At 35.4% G+C, this 20,949-nt stretch overlaps 1 protein-coding gene across 1 annotated transcript in view; it reads left to right on the forward strand.

Annotated features, from left to right (window-relative positions):
- Positions 1 to 20,949, forward strand: part of PSME4 (proteasome activator subunit 4) — an 84,821-nt gene that overhangs the window by 30,894 nt on the left and 32,978 nt on the right. The window contains exons 8-20 of the mRNA XM_046660412.1: positions 1,640 to 1,762; positions 3,652 to 3,744; positions 4,298 to 4,563; positions 6,928 to 7,114; positions 7,893 to 7,982; positions 8,737 to 8,801; positions 9,057 to 9,207; positions 11,331 to 11,429; positions 11,650 to 11,719; positions 12,397 to 12,464; positions 13,098 to 13,313; positions 13,753 to 13,910; positions 14,912 to 15,007. Of these exons, the coding sequence (XP_046516368.1) occupies positions 1,640 to 1,762; positions 3,652 to 3,744; positions 4,298 to 4,563; positions 6,928 to 7,114; positions 7,893 to 7,982; positions 8,737 to 8,801; positions 9,057 to 9,207; positions 11,331 to 11,429; positions 11,650 to 11,719; positions 12,397 to 12,464; positions 13,098 to 13,313; positions 13,753 to 13,910; positions 14,912 to 15,007 (1,682 nt within the window). The remainder of the gene's footprint in view (positions 1 to 1,639; positions 1,763 to 3,651; positions 3,745 to 4,297; positions 4,564 to 6,927; positions 7,115 to 7,892; positions 7,983 to 8,736; positions 8,802 to 9,056; positions 9,208 to 11,330; positions 11,430 to 11,649; positions 11,720 to 12,396; positions 12,465 to 13,097; positions 13,314 to 13,752; positions 13,911 to 14,911; positions 15,008 to 20,949) is intronic.

Consider the following 20,949-nt stretch of genomic DNA (forward strand, 5'->3'; position numbering starts at 1 on the left):
CTTCCTCCATTTTGTATGTGGAACGCTGCCATAGCATGGCTTGATGAATGGTGTGTAGGTCTGTGCCTGTGATTTGAACCTGCCAATGCTGCGCCACCAAAGCAGAGTGTGCAAACTTAGCCACTACACCACTGGTCAGCCCCTCGGTGCAGTGTTCTTAGCACTGCATCTTCGATATTATTTCACCTGCAGTAGAGTCATCCGGGAGCTTCAAGAGGACTGGCATGGGGCATGCAGGAGATTCTGATGCATACACTCACAGGAGAGCAAGGCTAGGGAGTGGCAGAAGGCAAATGCTCTGTTTGCTTTTGCTTGTGCTGTCTTCCTCTATTGCTGGCCAATAGAAACTAAGAAGTAGTAGTTTTTTTCCACCTTCAGGCCCCTTACCTTTTAGTAATGACAAGATTTTTTTTCTTCTCCACAAAGCCCCCCAGTACACAGTTGTAGATTCTAGTTGTGAGTGCCTCTGGTTGTGCTATGTGGGACACCACCTCAGCATGGCCTGATGAGTGGTGCCATGTCTGCACCTAGAATCCGAACTGGCGAAACCCCGGGCCGCCGAAGTGGAGTGCGCAACCTTAACCACTCGGCCACGGGCCGGCCTCAATGACAAGATTTAAAATATAAACTTAAAAGTTAATTGCATTAAAATGCAATTGTTAAATGACAGATTCAAATGCAAATTCCTTTCTTTTCTTTTTTTTCTTTTTTTCTTAAAGAAGATTAGCCCTGAGCTAACATCTGTGCCACTCTTCCTCCACTGTGCCATCTGTGCCTGCCTTATATGTGGGTCACTGCCACTGCATGGCTGTAGGTCCATACTCTGGATCCAAAACTGTGAACCTGGGCCACTGAAGTGGAGCGTGCTGAACTTTAACCACTATGCCACAGGGCCAGCCCCAAAATGCATATTCTTAGGGGGAAAAAAATCAAGTTGTTGTTAAAATTTTGAGAGGGAAAGTGATCCTCTAGAAGAGACTTGCATTTTGTGCATCCTTGGCATGGAATGAAAGCATAGGAAAAATAATTTTATGTGCATTTAGAGAGACAGGAGTCAAAGTACTTCATGTTTAACTGCAGCTACCTATGTTTTGCCCTTTTTATGTTTAGCTATGTCTCATTTGTCTGTTTTTGGGTACACAGATACAGCTGCTTCATATCCATATGCCTGTGACCTCAGTGTGTCCTTAAAAAAAAGTATGTAGAGGGGCTGGCCTGGTTGTGCAGCGGTTAAGTGCGCATGTTCTGCTTCGGCGGCCCGGGTTTCACAGGTTCGGATCCCGGGTGCGGACGTGGCACCGCTTGGCAAGCCATGCTGTAGCAGGCGTCCCACATTTAAAGTAGAGGAAGATGGGCATGGATGTTAGGTCAGGGCCAGTCTTTCTCAGCAAAGAAAGAGGAGCATTGGCAGCAGATGTTAGCTCAGGGCTAATCTTCCTTAAAAAAAACCAACAAGTATATAGATATTTTTATATAACTTTTAAAGAATAAAAGCAGATTACTAAACAGTATGTGATTTTGCTTAAAAACTGATGAGAGTACATCCAATAATACTAATATAAAGCACTAAAGTTATTTAAGGAAAGAATTATTTGATACCTGTAAATATTTGTTTTTAATTCTTTTTTTCCTTTTAAAGATATTTACGAGAATTCTGAGAAGCTTGAACCTCCCAGTGGGAAGTAGTCAAGTATTAGTCCCAAGATTTTTAACAAATGCTTATGATATAGGACATGCTGTAATATGGATCACCGCTATGATGGTTTGTAATATAGTATATTTGCTTTATATAGTTCATCTAAATTTTGTGTTAACCATACAGAAATCATGTACAATCACATAAGTCTATATTAGTGACTTAGTTGGTCGCTTGATTCTTGGATATTTTCTGATGTAGTAAGCTTATGTTTATCAGACCCAGAATATAGTCATATGTACCATTTATAAATCTCCTTAACCAATGGACCATACAAATAGAGTCAGAAGTTTAGAGTTTTGAGAGATTCAGAATGTCTGTAGCAGTTTTACAGACCAGGAACTAGGCTCGTAGATAAAAGGACTTTCCCAAGGTCAAATTGATAATGATAAAGGTAAGGTGAGAGTTCAGGGTTCTGCATATGCTCAGTATTAATGTATTGTGTCAGTGTCCACACATTACACTGAGCACAAAGCTTATTCACAAAGCAGTCTTAGTGAAGGAGAAGTATGAAGGATTATTTTATTGACACCATTGAAGGAAAGTAAAAATATATCCACATGCTTGGATTTCAATGTGGTCTTTCGAATAAGAATATTAGAGCAATTTTATACTGTAATTTTCTGGATTGTCATTCGTATTGCTTCTACAGCTGTCTCCTTCTGTGTTTGATATTTGATATTACTCTGTGTCTGATATTTTCTCCCAGTTATGTGGTTTGGTTGGTTTTTTTGTGTTGGTTGTTTCTGTGGAAAAGGCAGAACGGTTGTGAGAAGTTTAGCTCTTAAATTTCATTGTAAGATTAAAAGGAAAAAAGGAATTCAAGCTCCTCCTGTTTTTGTTAGTTCATTATTAAACAGAGGGGGAAACCCCGTTTTCTTGCTTCTATTCAATAGGAGCAAAAACATTTGGATGTTTACTGTCTTACATAAGCCATGAGTTGGAACTTGTTTAGGAGCCGCAGAATTAGATAGTGATTAGTATCAGCCTTATCTTAATTAATAGTGCTACAGTGTTTTCATTGGCACCTTCATTTTGTGTTAAATATGAATATTTAATATAATAAATCAACAATGCTAATTAGAATTTTAGAATTTTGAAAATTTTGTTGATATTTTGCTATGGAATTATTATGGTCTCTTAGTGGTCTCTATTCTATGGTCTTAAAACCATAATTTTTATGGTCTCTATTCTGTATTGGGAAACATGCCCATAGATTTCTTTTCAGCTGGAAGACATGTTTCTAATGTAACGTGACATTCTACCTTAGGTCTGTGCCGTTTCTTGAAAGCAGATCATTTTGAGACAGGCAGGAGGTTTCAAGGCCAAGTTGTAGTCCTTTATCCCCAGGGCTGTTCAACTCGACAAGTTGAATGCTAGCTTTTCCTCATTTTTTTCCCCAAGTTAGGTTGGTGCTTTGTGTGTTTTAGTGATAGATGAGTAAAAATGTTTTTCTTCTGAGTCAATATGTGGTCAAATATAGCAGGTTTAATCATTTAAAACATTTAGAAGTAATAAAATATTTGAATGCATTTATGTAAATCTCACTTCTTCATTTCTTGCAATGAGAAGTTCACTTCTCGAATCACTTAAGGGATGCTTTTTATGTCTGATGTTACCACTCTTGGTTGTTTTAAGATGATAATCTTAGTGACAAAAGTTATTCGACTGCAGAAGAGTGAAAAATAGTGTTATCCTAAATTGAAAGGTATCTTTTCAGTTTTCTAATTTGTTTTCAGTAAGTTGCCCTTATATTTAGTAGAATGTTTTAAATTGATTTGTATGAAGTTCATTGGGAAATTGTTTATGACTCTTATTTAGATGTAGAACTAAGTTTTGTCAGCAGGATGACTATGAACCACATTAAAGATTTTTATGTAGGTCTGGGCCTGTTAACGCCTTCAATTTTACAGTATTATGTGAGTACTGATATTTTTACTCTTTTATTTTAACAGGGTGGACCAAGTAAGCTAGTACAAAAACACTTGGCTGGTTTGTTTAATAGCATCACATCTTTTTATCATCCTTCAAATAATGGGCGCTGGCTGGTGAGTATGTCTGTTTTTCACTCTAGGATTTGGAGTTTTTCAGTGTATGGTCACTTGTAACTATTGGCTGTTGTGTAACCCGTAATTGATTTTCTGTCCTTCATATAAGCTTTAGCTGTATGTAAGTGATTTAAGTTGCTGATCATAGAACATACAGAAATAAATTAAGATTATACTGGTGTGGTAACTGGTGACAGATGCCACCTTTTGGCAACAAAATGTTAGCAAAAATGCCACAGAAGCATGGAATCTGACTTTCAGTTTTATTGTCAGACTTTTTGGTTTAAATTGCCTGGTTAAAATGGCTTTTCATGTAATAGAAGATTCTTGTGGTGCTAGAAATTAAAATCGAACTTTGAAACACATTTTTATTAATTATTATCAATAGTTAATTAGTAAGTATTTTATTCTGTCTAGTTATGCTGTGCAAGTCTTTGTAATAAAATTATAAGAGCTGTTATTTTAAAAATCTTTACCTGGGTGGGTAGAGAGGAACCCTGAATATCTATAGAAAATAGAACCTACCTAGGACTTTTTGCTTCTGTGTCCCCAGAACAAGTTAATGAAACTACTTCAGCGGTTGCCAAACAGTGTTGTTAGAAGATTGCATCGCGAAAGATACAAGAAGCCTTCTTGGTTAACTCCGGTGCCTGATAGCCATAAGCTTACTGATCAGGATGTTACAGACTTTGTACAATGCATTATTCAGCCTGTCCTCTTGGCTATGTTTAGCAAAACTGGTAGTTTAGAAGCAGCCCAGGCTCTGCAGAATCTTGCTCTCATGAGACCCGAGTTAGTAATACCCCCTGTACTTGAAAGGTAAGTGTAGCTTTACTTGTTTTGTTGAAGCCTCAGCCATGGCTAGGCTATTCTGGTTGTCTGTTGCCTCTACCCCTCTGTTCTGCTTGATTCTCTTTTCTTTTCTGTGGCTTCTGTTTTGCTACCTTGGTGCTTATTCCTGTTTCTAGAGGAGAAGGAAGACATTTTAACCTAATGATTGGTAACTTGATGAAGGTTTATTGGAGAGAAAAGAAAATTGAAATGAAGTGGATCAGTATTTTGGATTATTTGCACATTTTGGGTCCGCAAGGTTTTCGCTCATAAATTGAGCTCTGGCTGTTTTTTCGTCAAAATGGGAGTGTCACTAAATATTGAGAATATGGCAGTGAAAGTGATTTTGGATTTCTCATATTCCTTAGAATCAGTGATACAGAAGAAAATTTGGCTATATTTATTATTTTCATATATTGTATAATGTTGTGTGTATTGTTTTCACAGTGTAGATTTTATTGCATTCATTTTGTTTTGTATGTTGGAACAGTAACAAAAATAGTTCTCCATTTGCTAAGTGACTGTCACAATATAGGCTTGCTGTGCTTCCCAAGGGAGAGCTACTCTCAATTGTTTTGAGTGTTCATGAGCAGATTAATTAAACTTTCTGTTATTCCTCTGTTGCCTGAATTTGAGCCTTATATTTTCTCTCTAAATGTCTTCATCAAAAGTAGAAGAGCATCAGTTTTTAGAGCCCAGAAGAATCTAATAGTTTGAGTTCCATACAACTCAGATTTGTCCAAGGTGCTTAGTGGCAGAGTGCAGACAGCAGCCTATTTTCTGACTCACTGTTGATCACATTTACTTGGAGAAGGGTACCCTGTTTAAGATTTTGACCAAAACAAGACCCCATTATCTTTATATGTGAGTTGCTTATGTTCTCTTGCCCTGTCTTTTTTGCCATAAATATTCAAGTTAAGTTGTACCTCACTTTCCCAACTTCTATTCTTGTGTCCAACCTTGGGGGACTGAAACTCTTCCAATACATAGAACTTAATTAGGAAATGGAATGAGGAAGTTAGGCAGTTTGCTCTCTGTCTTCAACCCCCAGTGTTCTTTGCTACTTGACCTCCGTGTGGTAGCAGAAGCTGACAGTCAGTGGCAGGTCCCTTGATGCTCCTTGGAAAGAGAGACACTTGCCTCCATGGGGTTTCAGCTGCTTCCATAGTAAAATTTTGGTTTGGGGTGTTTTGGTGTTTCTTTAACTTCCTCATTGTTTTGCCTTATTTTAGTGTTTTCCAGCTTGTTAATTATGAATAGTGAGATAAGTTTAGTAGAAGGAACAAAGCTTATAAATACAAATACAGTTGTCCATCATGGTTTTCTTTGGTTTTCAATTTTTGGGCAAATTCAGTATCAGTATATTGAGTGAACTATACTTGACCAAGATAAAGATTTAATTGACAAAATTGACGATACAATGGCATTTTTTGAGACTCCTTCAGTTGTAATTTTGTCCTATTTAGAAATGACATGGTTACCTTTTTTGGAAGATTTTTTTATTTTATAAAAGCAAAGGTCTTTATAAAAATCAAGTTGTAGAAAAAATTTTTAGGTACTTAGTTTTGTCTCCTAAAGATAGCCTTTGTTGAAGAGCTTGGTATATTTTGAAATAAGCATAGGTTTGGTTATTTTTTTAATCCAATTATAAATCCTCCCTTTTTTCCTATTTGCCTTATTATTTACATATTCTGCATAGGAGGATTTTCACTACTTTTTGGGGATTTTTTTCCCCTATAGGATAAATTCTCAAAAGTGAAATTGCTGGGTCACAGAATGCATGTTCTTGGCTCTTAAATACTTACTTAGTGATTAAAGATTACATTTGTCTTATTCCCCCCCAATTTAGTCACTGTAGTGTCAGGAATATTCTCATATATTTCTGATAGCAGATTTTCAATTTTAAGAGTGTAAAATAGGAAAAATTTCAACATTTTAATAAGATTATTTTTCCTATGAGAGGGAGGAGTACAGTAGCTGTAACTTGTTATTTCTGAATTCTAATAATCGCTGGCCATTAGATTGGATGCAGTCCTGTTGGAATGTGGAATGTGGATTAAAATGGCTGAAATAATAGAAAATCTACCAGTTTATGTTCGTTTTTTCATTGTGAAATTTGCGTGGAGTAAGGTGGCGAGGTAGCAGGGCATTGGGAAAACGTGCAATATTGTCTCAGTACCTTTCCTTTATTTGTGTGATTCTGTTACCTCTGAGAGCAAATATTCGCTCAAAATATTCTGCTAGCTACAAACCTTTAAGCCAAAATGCAATTTATGAATTAAGTATATTTAATGTATTATGTATGTTTTATCTGTGATGGAAAGTTTTTTTAAATTCTGTTTCAAACCATAGAACATATCCTGCACTAGAGACTTTAACAGAACCTCACCAGCTCACAGCTACTTTAAGTTGTGTAATTGGAGTTGCCCGCAGCTTGGTATCAGGGGGTAAATGGTTTCCTGAAGGTCCAACACACATGCTACCTCTGTTGATGAGAGCATTGCCTGGGGTGGATCCAAATGACTTTAGTAAATGCATGGTGAGCATATGTATGATTCTGTTTTGTATCTAAGTTTATAATTATGTAAATGGACATCCTGTTAATTTTTCTTCAAATACTCTTTAGAACATAGTTCAATGTAAAATTTGTTAATTATAACAGAATTATATCTGTAGATGCCCAAGTTTAGCTCTGTGGACAGTTAGTTGATCTATGTAACGTCTTCCTTCGTAAGTAATTTGCTATAACCTGTGTGCATTTAATGATCATATGTCGTAAAGGTCATTATATATTTACTATTTTCCTTAAGCAGAGCTATTAAAAACAATAGCGTGTGAGTGTTTGCACTTCCCTTCATCTACACTGGTGATGGGGCATGATAAAGGTTACTGGGTATAAAAGTACCAGATCCTACTTGCACACACATCTTCTCCTGACTTAGAGCATTGTTTGTCTGCCCTCTTCCCCGGCCTCTAGCTTCTGCATTTGCATTCACTATTTACCCTTAGTTAATGCCACATTTTTAGCTCGGAGGCAAAGTAACTTCTCAGTGACAAAAGGTTGGAGAATGTTGTGTTTAAACCTAGTAAATAACTGTATGAAAATAAATTTAGTATCACTTCATTACTAAAGTAAAGCTAGTTAGTTGTGAAGAACCTTAGAATGTTGAATTCTAAGTGAAAAATTTCCAGAATGATTGTTGTGAGATTTCTATCAAGATAATTTATTTGGGTACTTTATTGTAGCTTATGGTGTACTTATGTTTTTAAACTGGAATTAATTTAATTAATGTTAAATCTTTTACATCTTCCCACAGATCACATTCCAGTTTATAGCAACATTTTCCACTCTGGTGCCTTTAGTAGACTGTTCATCTGTACTACAAGAAAGAAACGACCTCACAGAGGTAAGGATGCTGTGTGGTTGTAAAAAGATAGTTTAGCTGAGTTCTAATTCTTAACTGTATATGCATAGTAATACTTGATAGTTTAAAAGCAAGTTTGAATATGTGCCAACAAACTAAAATTAGTGTTTTGTGACTAGGATGGTGTAAATGGGGGGCTGGGTCGTCATTGGTAAGACAGTCTGCAGAGCACTCACCAAAGGGGGCTGGGTCAGTAATAGGCCATTTTTGTAAACAACTGAATCTAGGGCTGTATTTCCAGATTTTTGTCACTTTTCAACTTTTTGTTAAGCAAAGGTGGTGAAGTTTTATTTTTCCATCTTCTTGTGATAGGAATCTGTTGAGGGGATCAGTGCCTAATGAAGAGAAATTTACTTTATTACTGTCTTGTTCTTTTAGAACTATTTTCTTTATTGCAAGCCTTTTAGTACTTGACTTGTGTCGTTTGTATGTTTAAGTAGTAAGAGATCATCCTTTCCATACACACCAGCAGTTTAAAAACTAATTGATAATAAAAATGGCTACTTGCCTTCTGTTTTTGGCCCGTATAAAATATGTTTATTACTTCTTATTTTTGTTCCCGGAAAGTATTTGATCACGTTGTTCTAAATTGATATGCGATTATGGTGCTGTTTCTCACAGTGCACAATATAATAATGTAGTGTTAGATCTATTTTGTAGGCCATCGAGTTCTGTTAGTTCACAGAAAAAAAGTCGAAGGCTGTTTTAAATTTTTCTTCACATTGGCGTGTTGTAGGTGGAACGAGAACTTTGTTCAGCTACAGCTGAATTTGAGGATTTCGTCTTACAGTTTATGGACAGGTGAGCATGTACCCCGGAGCCACCCTTTATCTGAAATTCAAAAAGATTACTCCTGTCCCACCAACTTTAGTCTCTCTCTGTGTAGCAGCCTGTATATAAGTATTTCTCAAGTTACAAAATGACAGTAGATTTGTGAGCCATGTACATATTCAGTAGCTATCACTCGAATAGTTATGACAGTAGACTTTTATGTAATCATCTTCAAAAATGTTAATCTAGTTCTTAGTTGCTAAAATTATACTTTGGATTATTTAGATGCTTTGGACTTATAGAAAGTAGCACATTGGAGCAAACAAGAGAAGAGACAGAAACTGAGAAAATGACTCACCTGGAGAGTTTGGTCGAATTAGGTCTGTCTTCTACATTCAGTACAATCCTCACTCAATGTTCCAAAGAAATATTTATGGTAAGAATGCATTGCTGCAAAAATAAATTCCAATCTTATAGTTGTGTTTGATTCTTTAAAATTGAAGTTCGGGTTACTTTGTGTGTATATCATGCCAAGTGATCCTCATTATTTGAAAACTCCATATTTTTGAATTCACCTACTTGCTAAAATTTATTTGTAACCCCAAAATCAATACATGCCGCTCTTTTGTGCAGACGTGTAAAAGTGGCTAAAGACTGGAGTTCTGCATGTTCCCAGCTTAGGTCGAACATGGTGACGCTTTGCCTTTTTGTTTCAGCGCTCATGCTGGAAACGTGTCCTTTTTGCATCTATTTAGTGCCAGGTTTTTCACGTCGTTGTGCATTTTGTTAGTGATTTTGCTGTTTAAAATGGCCCCAAGAGTAGTGCTGAAGCACTATCTAGTGTTGTAAGCGTAAGAGAGTTGTGATGTGCCTAACCAGGAAAATAACACATTTTAGGTAAGCTTCGTGCAGGCCTGTGTTGCAGTGCTATTGGCTATGAGTTCACTGCTACTGAATCAACAATATATGTTATATAAGGCGTCTTTGAACAGAAACACATAAAACAAGATTATATATTCATCAGTTGATGAAAATGTAACCAGAGGCTTGAAAGAACTTAATCCTGTACTTCCCCTAGGAACAGTGTATTGTTCAGTATTTGCAAATTCAGTGCTCACAGCAACTTTATACATTACTACAAATAACAAGAATCTACTGTACTTTTTAAATTTACAACTAAATATTATTTGGGAGAAAAGTTTTGGAAATTGTTTATGCCATCACATGATAGAAATTAAATTCTAAGTATAACAATCTGGCAAACTATAGTGGATTAGAAATAGTTTGTCCTCATAAGGCATTCTGTAAATGTTCCATATTGGTTGATACCGGCAATGTGCAGTATGGTATTTAAGACCACACTTTATTTCCATTTCTGTTTGTTTTCGTTATTCTGAGATTATCACTGTTAATATGTTTATCCTAGTTAAAAGTTAAACTGCCTTATAACTACATGAAATATTTACTAAGATTATGTTAGTATAAAGAAAGTAGGGGCCGGCCCAGTGGCACAACGGTTAAGTACCTACGTTCTGCTTTGGCGGCCCGGGGTTCGCTGGTTCGGATCCTGAGTGCAGACATGGCACCACTTGGCACGCCATGCTGTGGCAGGCATCCCACGTATAAAGTAGAGGAAGGTGGGCACAGATGTTAGCTCAGGGCCAGTCTTCCTCAGCAAAAAGAGGAGGATTGGCAGCGGATCTTGGCTCAGGGCTGATCTTCCTAAAAAAACAAAAAAAAAAAAAGGGGAATTAGTGTAGGGGCTGGCTTGGTGGCGCAGCAGTTAAGTGTGCACGTTCTGCTTCAGCGGCCCAGGGTTTGCCAGTTCGGATCCCGGGTCTGGACCTTTGCACTCACTGCTTGTTAAGCCATGCTGTGATAGGTGTCCCACATAAAACAGAGGAAGATGGGTATGGATGTTAGCTCAGGGCCAGTCTTCCTCAGCAAAAAGAGGAAGATTGGTGGCAAATGTTAGCTCAGGGATTATCTTCCTCAAAAAAAAAAAAGGAAGAAATTAGTATAAATAATCTCTTGTTTAACCAAATTCTTTTGAAAGGAGTTTATAATTTTCGGCATTGTTAACCGATGTCTAGAACTCATTCTTTTATTCAGCAATTAACTTAAATTTCTGTGACCCGATTGTAAAATCATAGACTGCTATTAAGTCTTTTAGAGTAGAGATAGAGGTTTATAGTTTGTAGTTGTCAGAATGACAAACTGTAAAAGGTATTCCAAAAAATTCCCTTTGTTATATTGAATTTGCCAACCAGATAATTAAATTGCTTTTGCTTCCAGCAGCTATAATTTTGTGTAGTATTTCTGTAGCAATAAAATTTCATGCCTCAAATGTTTTGTTCATATTAGGGCCTTGTGTAAAGATTATTCGTAGACATGAATGCAACATGATTAAGCAAAGCCTTACAAATTCAGGTGGTTAAAAAATTCCTAGTTGGTTATTTTTAATATAGCCTGAATATTATTTTCTTTTATATTTCATAAGATGTTTAATTTTCTTAAAAAGGTTGATCAGACGTTGTCATTTCTTACATATCTTAACAGGTGGCCCTTCAGAAGGTTTTTAATTTTTCTATTTCACATATATTTGAAACAAGAGTCGCAGGGCGCATGGTGGCGGACATGTGCCGTGCTGCTGTCAAGGTGAGTTTGTTTTTTTTGGACTGGCGAATTAAGGAATCAGTAACTGACAAGTTTCTGTGGTTAACTATTTTAGACATGCTTGTTATACTTAAAATATATACTTCTTCCAGTAGCTGCTTACAGCCCTTAGTTGCCACTGAAAATATTGCTGATGCATATTTTGTGACTGTTAAATAGTTGTGTCTTTCAAAAAAAGTTATTTATACAAATATGTTTTTAGTGCTGCCCAGAGGAATCTTTGAAGCTATTTGTTCCCCACTGCTGCAGTGTTATAACTCAGCTTACAATGAGTAAGTCATAAAGTTATTATTCTGTCTTTACATTTGTAGATAAAATCTTTTCTTGGTTTCTAGAATTCTGTTGGTGAAAGCAGATTCTTTAAGCTGTGCAGTATTTTAATTTTGCAGTGTTGGGGAAAATTGCTCAAAACAATGTATCATTGGGTTGACAGGTAGCTTAGAAATTTTCCTTTATCAAATTAACATGTTCATACATACAAGGACCATCCAGAGGTTGCTATCAAAAATATCATTTATTTGGGTCGATCCGGTAGTGTAGTGGTTGAGTTCGCATGCTCTGCTTTGGCAGCCCGGGGTTCATAGGTTTGGATCCCAGGTGCAGACCTGCACATTGCTTATCAAGTCATGTCGTAGTGACCTCCCACATACAAAATAGAGGAAGATTGGCAAAGGTGTTAGCTCAGGGCCAATCTTTCTCACCAAAAAACATAAAAAATATAAAGAAATCAGTTATTTTGTGAGACGTGGAGGGGCAGAAGTCCTGGTTGATGTGTTTATTTTCTTGAAAATTGTTTCCACTTCCTCTGGAGCAAGTTTAGCTTTATGAAGAAGAAATGAAAGTCTTCCCTAAAAAGAGAGTTTTTTCAGCTATTAGAAATGTTAATATTAAAAATGATGTATTTAGTTGGATACGTATTTTTCCCCTGACACTGTTTTGCCATTTCTAGATGATGACGTATTAAATGAAGAAGAGCTGGACAAGGAGTTGCTATGGAATCTTCAGCTTTTGTCTGAGGTATTGTCAGGCTTTGGAATAAGAAAATATTACTATGAAAGTGTTGACTTATTTTAGGATTTATCCTTTTTCTGAAAAATTGACTTTAAAACAGATAAAGAGTCCTGTGTTTTGGAAATTTCTTGATGTGGCTGCAAAAAGTCAGATCTCTCATTCTCTTGTTAGCAAAGGAGTGTGGGTAATTGTTGATTACTTCATGTTCAACACTATTCTTTTTACTGATCAATGCTAATATGGATGACTCATTACTTGAAAAATTTTATCAGACTGGGCAATTTTTTTTTCCCTACATTCCAAAATTGGCCACCAGTGAAACTTCAGTTTCCTTTATGGGTTAGTTCAGGAACCAAAGAACAGATACATCCAATTAAGTAAGTTTTGTCTCTTTAAGGAGATAGATGCTTTTGAAAAGAATGTTACTGTGGCACATGAGGGCCTAAACTCAGAAAATGTGTCTTAATTTTAAAAAAGAATCAGTTGTTAGAATATTACTGAAATAATCCTAAAATGAATTACAGTCACTTTAAGAAACACTGTTACACTACTTTCGTGGTCATACATTGACCTTTGCATTAATTGTTGATTCTGATCTTTTAACCAAAATGTCTTTAACTGTTTTCTTCCTCTTTTTAGATTACTCGAGTGGATGGGAAGAAGTTGCTTCTTTATAGGGAGCAGCTTGTAAAGATCCTCCAGAGAACCCTGCATTTAACCTGTAAGCAGGGTTACACTCTGTCTTGTAACCTTTTGCATCACCTTCTTCGTTCTACCACACTCATCTACCCTACGGAGTACTGCAGTGTGCCAGGTGGCTTTGACAAACCTCCTTCTGAATACTTTCCTATCAAGGCAAGCATTTTCAATAATTTAGGATGCAGGGATATATTGGGGTTATTTTTCTAAGGGATTGAAAGTGTGGATTTATTTTTCTTGTACTTAAAGGTGTCACTTCTTTATTTTTAAGGTAGGTTATTAAAACTTACTGGAACGCTTTAAACCTGCAAAGTGCAACATAGCACTGGCGCTAACTCTAGTTTTCTTTTCTGTTTGTATGTGAAATGATTTGGTATGACATGTCTAACCTCCACAGTTGCATTTTATTGGGGAGCTCAGTAGCCTCACATACACTCACTGTTACTCTTTTAGTAAATTCATATTTGAGTGCTCTTCAGGGAGACCTTTTCCAAGAGTGATAATGAAGGGATAATATGGTGTTTTCATGTCATTATATGTATATATTCTTTTTTTCTACTGCTCAACTTTCTGAACAAACCTTCTTCTTTTCTAGGACTGGGGTAAACCAGGCGACTTGTGGAATCTGGGAATCCAATGGCATGTTCCTTCTTCTGAAGAAGTGGCTTTTGCCTTCTTTCTCTTGGACTCTTTCCTTCAGCCTGAGCTCATCAAACTCCAGCGTTGTGGGGATGGGGAACTTGAAATGTCTAGGTTAGTTTTCTTTTACAGTCAGTTATATGGTTGCAGACTAAATCTTTCTGTGTCTTTCTTTCTTTCTCTCTCTCTGTGTGGCATATATGACGTATTAATTTTTAATGTGTTTTGAATATCTGCCATAATTATAGTTAGAAAATCATTTAATATGGTGTTATATAACAGAAATTTTGTCATGATATTTAAACGTTTTAAATAGAAAAACTCTAGATTGCTTTTAGTGCCTTCTACTTAGCAATTTCACTTGTGCATCTTTGGGGAAGCGTGTGTAGGTATGCCACTCTTGAAAGGAAATGCTTACTTCTCTAGATTCAGCTTACATTTTATTGGGTTGTTCTTTTTAGTAATTCATGTTATTGTCAGTAATGTTGCTTAGAGAAATATTTATATGAGATTATTTTGTTTTCTCTCCCAGGGGACTTTAACAAGAAACAATTATTAGAGACCATTAGACTTTTATAGTTTGAATCTTTGATAGTTCCTGTAACAATAGTAAGAAAATTACTCTGTGTGAAACGTGAGGAAGTTTTAATGAGCAAATTCAGTACGAATGGGCTTGGAGAAGGGAGAAGTATGGGTGTCTTAGGTCGCCTAGCTGGTACCCTGAACTGCTCTTGGGAGTAAATGTTCAGCTGGTCCATTTTTAAAAGATGGAAAATGCTGGAAGATCTCTAATGCTGTTTTTCCTTTTAGTGGTAGTGATCTTTGAGTAAACAGGCGATTAAATTCAGAATTGCTTCATGAAGGGCAATCAGTTGTTACTTGTGATTATTTAGAGCCTGTTTGAATGTTAACAGGTCTAGTATTACCAGTAAATATGCTTAATTACCTTTTACTATTATGTGGGTAAACTGAAGACGCTTGCCATTTCTTTGCCTTAATTTTGTATATCCCCACTTGATAAAATTTTTGTATGTCACCCTAGACTGTAGAAGTCTTTCTGTTAAATAAGGATTTGGAGTCTTCTAAAATATGCAGACATCTTGTATCTTTTCTAGAGATGATGTTCTACAGAGTCTGACTATAGTGCACAACTGTTTAATTGGCTCAGGAAACCTCCTACCTCCGTTGAAAGGAGAGCCGGTTACTAACTTGTAAGTAAAAATAGCCACTTTACATATTTTGCTGTTTTGCCATTTGGCATTTATTTTAAATCTTAGTCACATAATGAGTCACTGGTTTTGTTATTGGTGTTGTTTCTGTATCACTTTAACCTTTTTGTCATTGTTAGGCCAAAAATACCCAAGGCATAATTTAGGTTTATAAACTTTAAGGTTTTATGCAGATTTTCATATGGTACCAGGATAGAATAACCAGTGTTAATCAGTTTAAAAATAGCCACTTGGAGATATTAAGTTCACCTGTTAGTATACTGAGTTAATTAAGAGAAATAAACTCTTTACAAAAGAACGAAAAGCACTCTTTTTGTCTACAGTCAATGTTGAGTTGGGATTTTGTGGCCAAAAAATGGGAGTGTTTTTAATAAAAATTTGTTCAGTGTTATTCATTGTAATTTTGAACTCTTTAGATCTCCCAAGTTGCTTTTATGAATTTAAGTGCTTTTCAGAGCATTACTGTTTTGAATGGATGTCTTGATTTAGCCCAGTGTTAGTGCTGCCATTTAAGTTGAAAAAATTGAGTTGAAAGGAAATCAGCAGTATATAACTTTAGCTCAGTTATTGCGTATGTAGATGCTAGTTTTGGTATACCATCTGAGGTTATTTTCTCTCAACACCAACGTCTTGTTGCCGAACAAGTTAATGAAAATCACATAAAAACGAGTAAGTAACCCCTGTCCCCTCATAAAACACAAAGGGGAGAATTATTTGTTGATTTTGCAACAAAAACCTTAAAAAGCTTCAAGGAGTGGTTTTAAAGTGTGGCTTGTTTTTACCATATTTTATATAATTGTTTGGAGTCATACTTTTTATAATTCCCGCTTATTTCACTCTAAAAACTGTTTCTAGGCATTGAACTTTAGATTGCTCATTAGATTTCAGAGGGAGAAGTTAGGGTCATTTCAGGTAAGGAAGTCTGTATTAAGTTTGCCTAGGAATTTGCTGGATTCTTTTAAAGAACTTTTGTTTTTCATCAGTTTTTATAGTTTGACATATGAGCAATTTTACCAAAATTCCTTTTTCTTAAGAGAGATTAATTTTACAGTATTTAAAAATGATATACCTACAGAAATGGTTTTGATTTTTCTCATGATCTTAACAGTGTGTAATACAGTACGAACTTCTTTATGGCATGCTAAGCTGTTTCATACATGACAAATTTATTCCATCAGTAAGTTTAGTTCTGCTTGAATGTGTTGACAGTGAGAAGTGTGATCATTTAATCCAATAATTTATCTAAGAGGAAAAGCATGTGTCTTCTGTGTGTATTAGACTTTCAGTATTGAAGGATCATTAGGACGCACTCCTGAAGGGTCAGCTCAGGAGGCTTAGAGCTTTCCATTGCAGTTCATGTCAGCATGTAGCCATGTGTATGCCATGTGCATATTATAGTTAACTGTGAATTGAAGCAAAGCCTTTATCCTTTGAAATAAATGTGTGTCAGGACAAAAGTTCCATATATTTAGTTATTATAAAGCCATTTAGGTTTGTTTATAATCAAATGCATTTTCAATAAGGAAAAGAATACCATGTTGTAAAAATTTTATGAATGCCATGGAATATAAATAAGTAGATTGTTAGCCTACATTACTATACATTATAAGCTATAAAATTGATCCTGAGTATCCTTTCTAGGTTTTTCCCAGAAAAGTTGAAAGAGAAAGATGATTCAGACTGAAAAGTTTTGTTTTAGTTTTTACTTTTAGATTGAAAATTTAATATAAAACAAAATGAAGTGATACAAAATTATATTTAATAGATACATAATGTTTACATATTTGAAAATATAAAATGTTTTCTTGTATATTTAGTAATATATAATGAAATAAAATATAAAACAGAAAGCTTCACTTGTTTTAATCATTGAACAATACACATTTTTAGGGTTCTTTATAGTTAGTGCATGTAGGCGGGATAATGATTATACAAAGTAGAGTTAAAGATGAATGAGCAGCCCTTTGCTTTTGAATTGCCAAAATGAGGGAGTTTATGAAGTCTTCCCTTAGCTTTTAAATAGGTCTTAACAGAATCCTCTCCATTAAAACCAGTTTCTAACTGGTATCACCTTCGCCTGAAATTTTAGTTTATGTTGGCAATGTGTGACTTTTTTACATTTATTTTCTTTATATAACAGTTAGACTTTTTGCAGATAGTAAATTAGTTCTCACTAAAGTATCCTAAAATAAAGTTAGCCTTTTAAGTTTCTAAAGTGCTTATTCTAGTATAGGTCAATAATTGTTAAAATCTTCTAAATGTAAAGTGATTTGAAAAAACTAACCAAATAATTGCAATTTGATGGTGCCATTGTTCTGTGATGTTAAATCACACTGCCTTGTGAAGAAAGAATATCAGTAGCATAATTCCTGGGAATTATCAGCGGGTCAATTTGATACTAGTAGATGAAAAGCAAACTCTTTACTTTGGACATTAATTACTCCATAGAAAATAGAGTAAAAGGTACCAGGAGGGGGAGAAAAGGAAATATATGATTGTGACAGTTGCTTTAGAGTAATGCCTAAGATGCCTGTGGAAGTCACTCCTGTTAATAACAATTTGGCTGTGGTACTATGGGACATTATGCATTTTCTGAAATACCAGACCAGTTTTTGGAAGCACATAGCAACTCAGACAATTCTTTTTTTAAATTTAAACTCATAATATAAATCTCAATTAGGTAAAGTAGTCTAGCTGCTTTAATTTTTTTTGTCAAATCACTCATTAAGTTTGCCTTGCGCATGTGTTAGTAGTTGTCTTCTAGGAAAATTGCAGTAATGAAAAAATGAAAATGTAGTATAGCTTTATTTTCCTGCAAGAAAATCTAACTTAGTTCCTAATACAGTATATGGAAGATAGTCTTAAAATCCATTGTTTAGGGAAATGTCTACTAAATGTGAAAACCAATTTTCTGTGATTATGTGATTGGGGACTGACCCCCAAAAAACCAAAAAACCGGAAACTTAGATGAGTTCATTGTCCTAAGTATAAAGTAAATGATATATCTAATGGTGTCTGCATTGTACTTTTTGGCCTTTAGCAGTCGTAGGGTTACTAAATATCTTGTACGTACTATAAATTTTGTTGTTTCAATGGATAAAATAAGGTCCCTTGAGGGTAATTTAGGGTAAATTTTTTTAATTGAGTACAGTTTTAATTTTTAACAGTTTTGTCAGATACCAAGGTTGCTGAATTAATCTTAAAATGGAATCTCTCTATTTTGCTCTTGGAACCTTTAGTTAATCATTTAATAGAAATATTTGTGGTATAGTTTATACTCACAGTTCTACTAGATGTGGAAGTTGGATTATGTCTTTCCAGGGTCACACAGGAATTTTGGACACTTGCCTTTAATCCTCAAGTTGTCATTAATTTTCCTTTTGCAGTATACTCTTTATAATCTTTTAGGTCTAACCAGCTATTACAGGATGCAAAAAAAACTAACATCTATAAAAACAGGGTTACTCAAGGTAGAGGAGTCATCATTTTTCATCTTAAATATTTCTTCTTTACTTTGTGCCCCTTTCCTCTGATAGATCTGTTAAGTCATTCTTAGTTAAATCATTCTTAGGATCTCAGCTTTTACTAACTTTTCACTCAAAAAAAATTCATACTTAAGGTCTAAGAGTTGAGACCATTTCATTAATATGTGAAAGGATGTGTTGTTATGCGATGAGGGGCAGGGCTAGCTAACCTCTCTTGGCACCTCCAGGAAACTACCCAGCTCTGCTGGGGGAGCTGCACACAGAAAAGGAAACAGTTACTACTCCACGGTGAGTAACCCTGTTTTCTCCTTATTTCACCTTCTGACTGTTTTCATTGATTTTTAAAAGCTTGTGTGTCAGACGTGGAAATAGTTCTTATGCTCAGAGTTAATTTTAAACCCAGCAGTGTGTAACATTTCTCTTTACTTAGCAGCCTTTTGTTCACCCGGTAGAGTAAGAGCCAGCTTTTCCCTTGTGTTGATAGCTATTATTGATGCCTAGGATTGAATTGGATAACAGAACACAGAAATAGGCCAATTGTCCCTTGTGAAACAGTTGTAACCTTGAGTGGAAGAAAAATCTATGAGTGGCTTAGTTTTGTACTTTTAGGTTTGTGATCATTGGCGGGGGGAGGGATCACTGGGAAGCGTACATTGTCCTTTCCCTTACGGACAGGAAGAATTGTCGTTTGCACTTGTTTCATAACAATTCATCTAGCCTTTGTTTGCATATTTAATTTGTAGTGTATATTTTTGGTGTGTGTTATCAATTCTTTTTCACCATCCTTTCTTTCCCACCAGTGATTATTTTCATAGTTCTGCTCTAATCAGATCTAAAGAAGATTGCCATCTAGTGGTACAAATAACAAAGTTGTGGAAAACTTATGTCTTTTTTTTGAGTGGCACAAATATTGAACACATTTTGTTATAAATTAGGTGGCCTGCTACTGTCTAGTTGCTGTGAGGCTGATTGAACTTTATTGTTATTGTATAGATGGTATTGTTTGTAATATGTTGTGTTGAAATTATTTCCCGGGATTCTATGTAGTTCTTGAGGTCAAATTTTATTACTGTTTGTAAAATGAACCAGTGAATGAGTAGAATGAATTTCACTTGGGGTGGGGGCTGATGGTATGTGATTTAAAATATGTATATTGCTACTATAGCTTTTAATCAGAACGTAGACCTGTACGTGTTGATAGCACTGTAAGTCTACTGAGTTAAGATTATGTACATAACTAAAAGTTACAAGAGCAGTTTTAAGTATCACTCCAGCCCGGCACACATAGACTTGTAATGTGGCCACAAAGAAATAGAATCATAAAGTCTTACTTCGGTAACAGGTAGAGATTTCTTTTAGAAAATTATTCTTCTAAAGATCAGAAGAAATATTTAGTATGAATATGTATTTATACTTGCTGAGAAACTTTTAGTGTAAAACATGTCAATCCAGTTGGAGTTTAATTAGATAGGAAGAGAACAATTAAAGCTTAAACTTAGATAAATAAGCATAAAAGGAACTTGTGATGGGTAAGAAATAAAGTAAAGCTGAAATGTCTATCTAAACAGATGCCTTCTATATACTTGAGATAATGGAAGCTGTGTTTTAATTCAAGTTTTAAAAGTAAAAGCCTAAGCCATTTTTATTTAAATGTACTAATTAATGTTTTAAAATCTCATACAAGTTGATATATTTTAAAATAGTTATAATAAGTGATAATATTTCTTCAGATTTTCTGATAGAAAAACAACTGAGAGTGACATGAATTTTAAAAATTAGCATCAGGGCTCTTAAAATGAGGCTTATTTTTAAATGTGACCCCAGTGTAATTGGGGTTACTACTAGAGTCTGAAATGCATACAAGAAAAACATTTCAAATGCTCAACTGATAGTATTTTTGTTTGATAGTTGGTGGGGTTTTTCTTTTTTGATATAGTAAAAATTATTCAGAATAATTTACTATTGAGATTACATTTTATGTTGTTTGTAAGTGTAATTTTGTGACAATTAAGATGCATGCTTGCTTCAGTGTTACTGGTACTGGGGCGGACTGGGTAAGGGACATTTGTACTCCTGCTTTGGAAAACGACGTATGTCTGTAGCAGCAGCAAGGAGACGTGCTCTTCTGTGATCGCTTACGACAAACGTGTCCCCATGCTCTGCCAGGGAAGTGGGGAGGGTCACGGGCCTTGTGCTTGATGCTTGTTACTGTATGAGCACAGCCCTTTTTTCTCTTTGGTGATGAAATCTAATTTCAGTAAAGATGTTGGATTTCCCTTTAAGTTCATTATAAAGGAATCTGATTTTATTTTTAACTGAGTAGATTCTGGATACGTATATATTTTTCAACCATACATAGTTTTACAGTATGCTCGGGTTTGCAAGCTGTTGCCAAAAGTTGAAGCTTTGTAGAATGAAAACCAGATTTTAGGAATTTGA

Source organism: Equus quagga, chromosome 5, assembly GCF_021613505.1.
Source record: "Equus quagga isolate Etosha38 chromosome 5, UCLA_HA_Equagga_1.0, whole genome shotgun sequence".
NCBI classification, from domain to species: domain Eukaryota; kingdom Metazoa; phylum Chordata; class Mammalia; order Perissodactyla; family Equidae; genus Equus; species Equus quagga.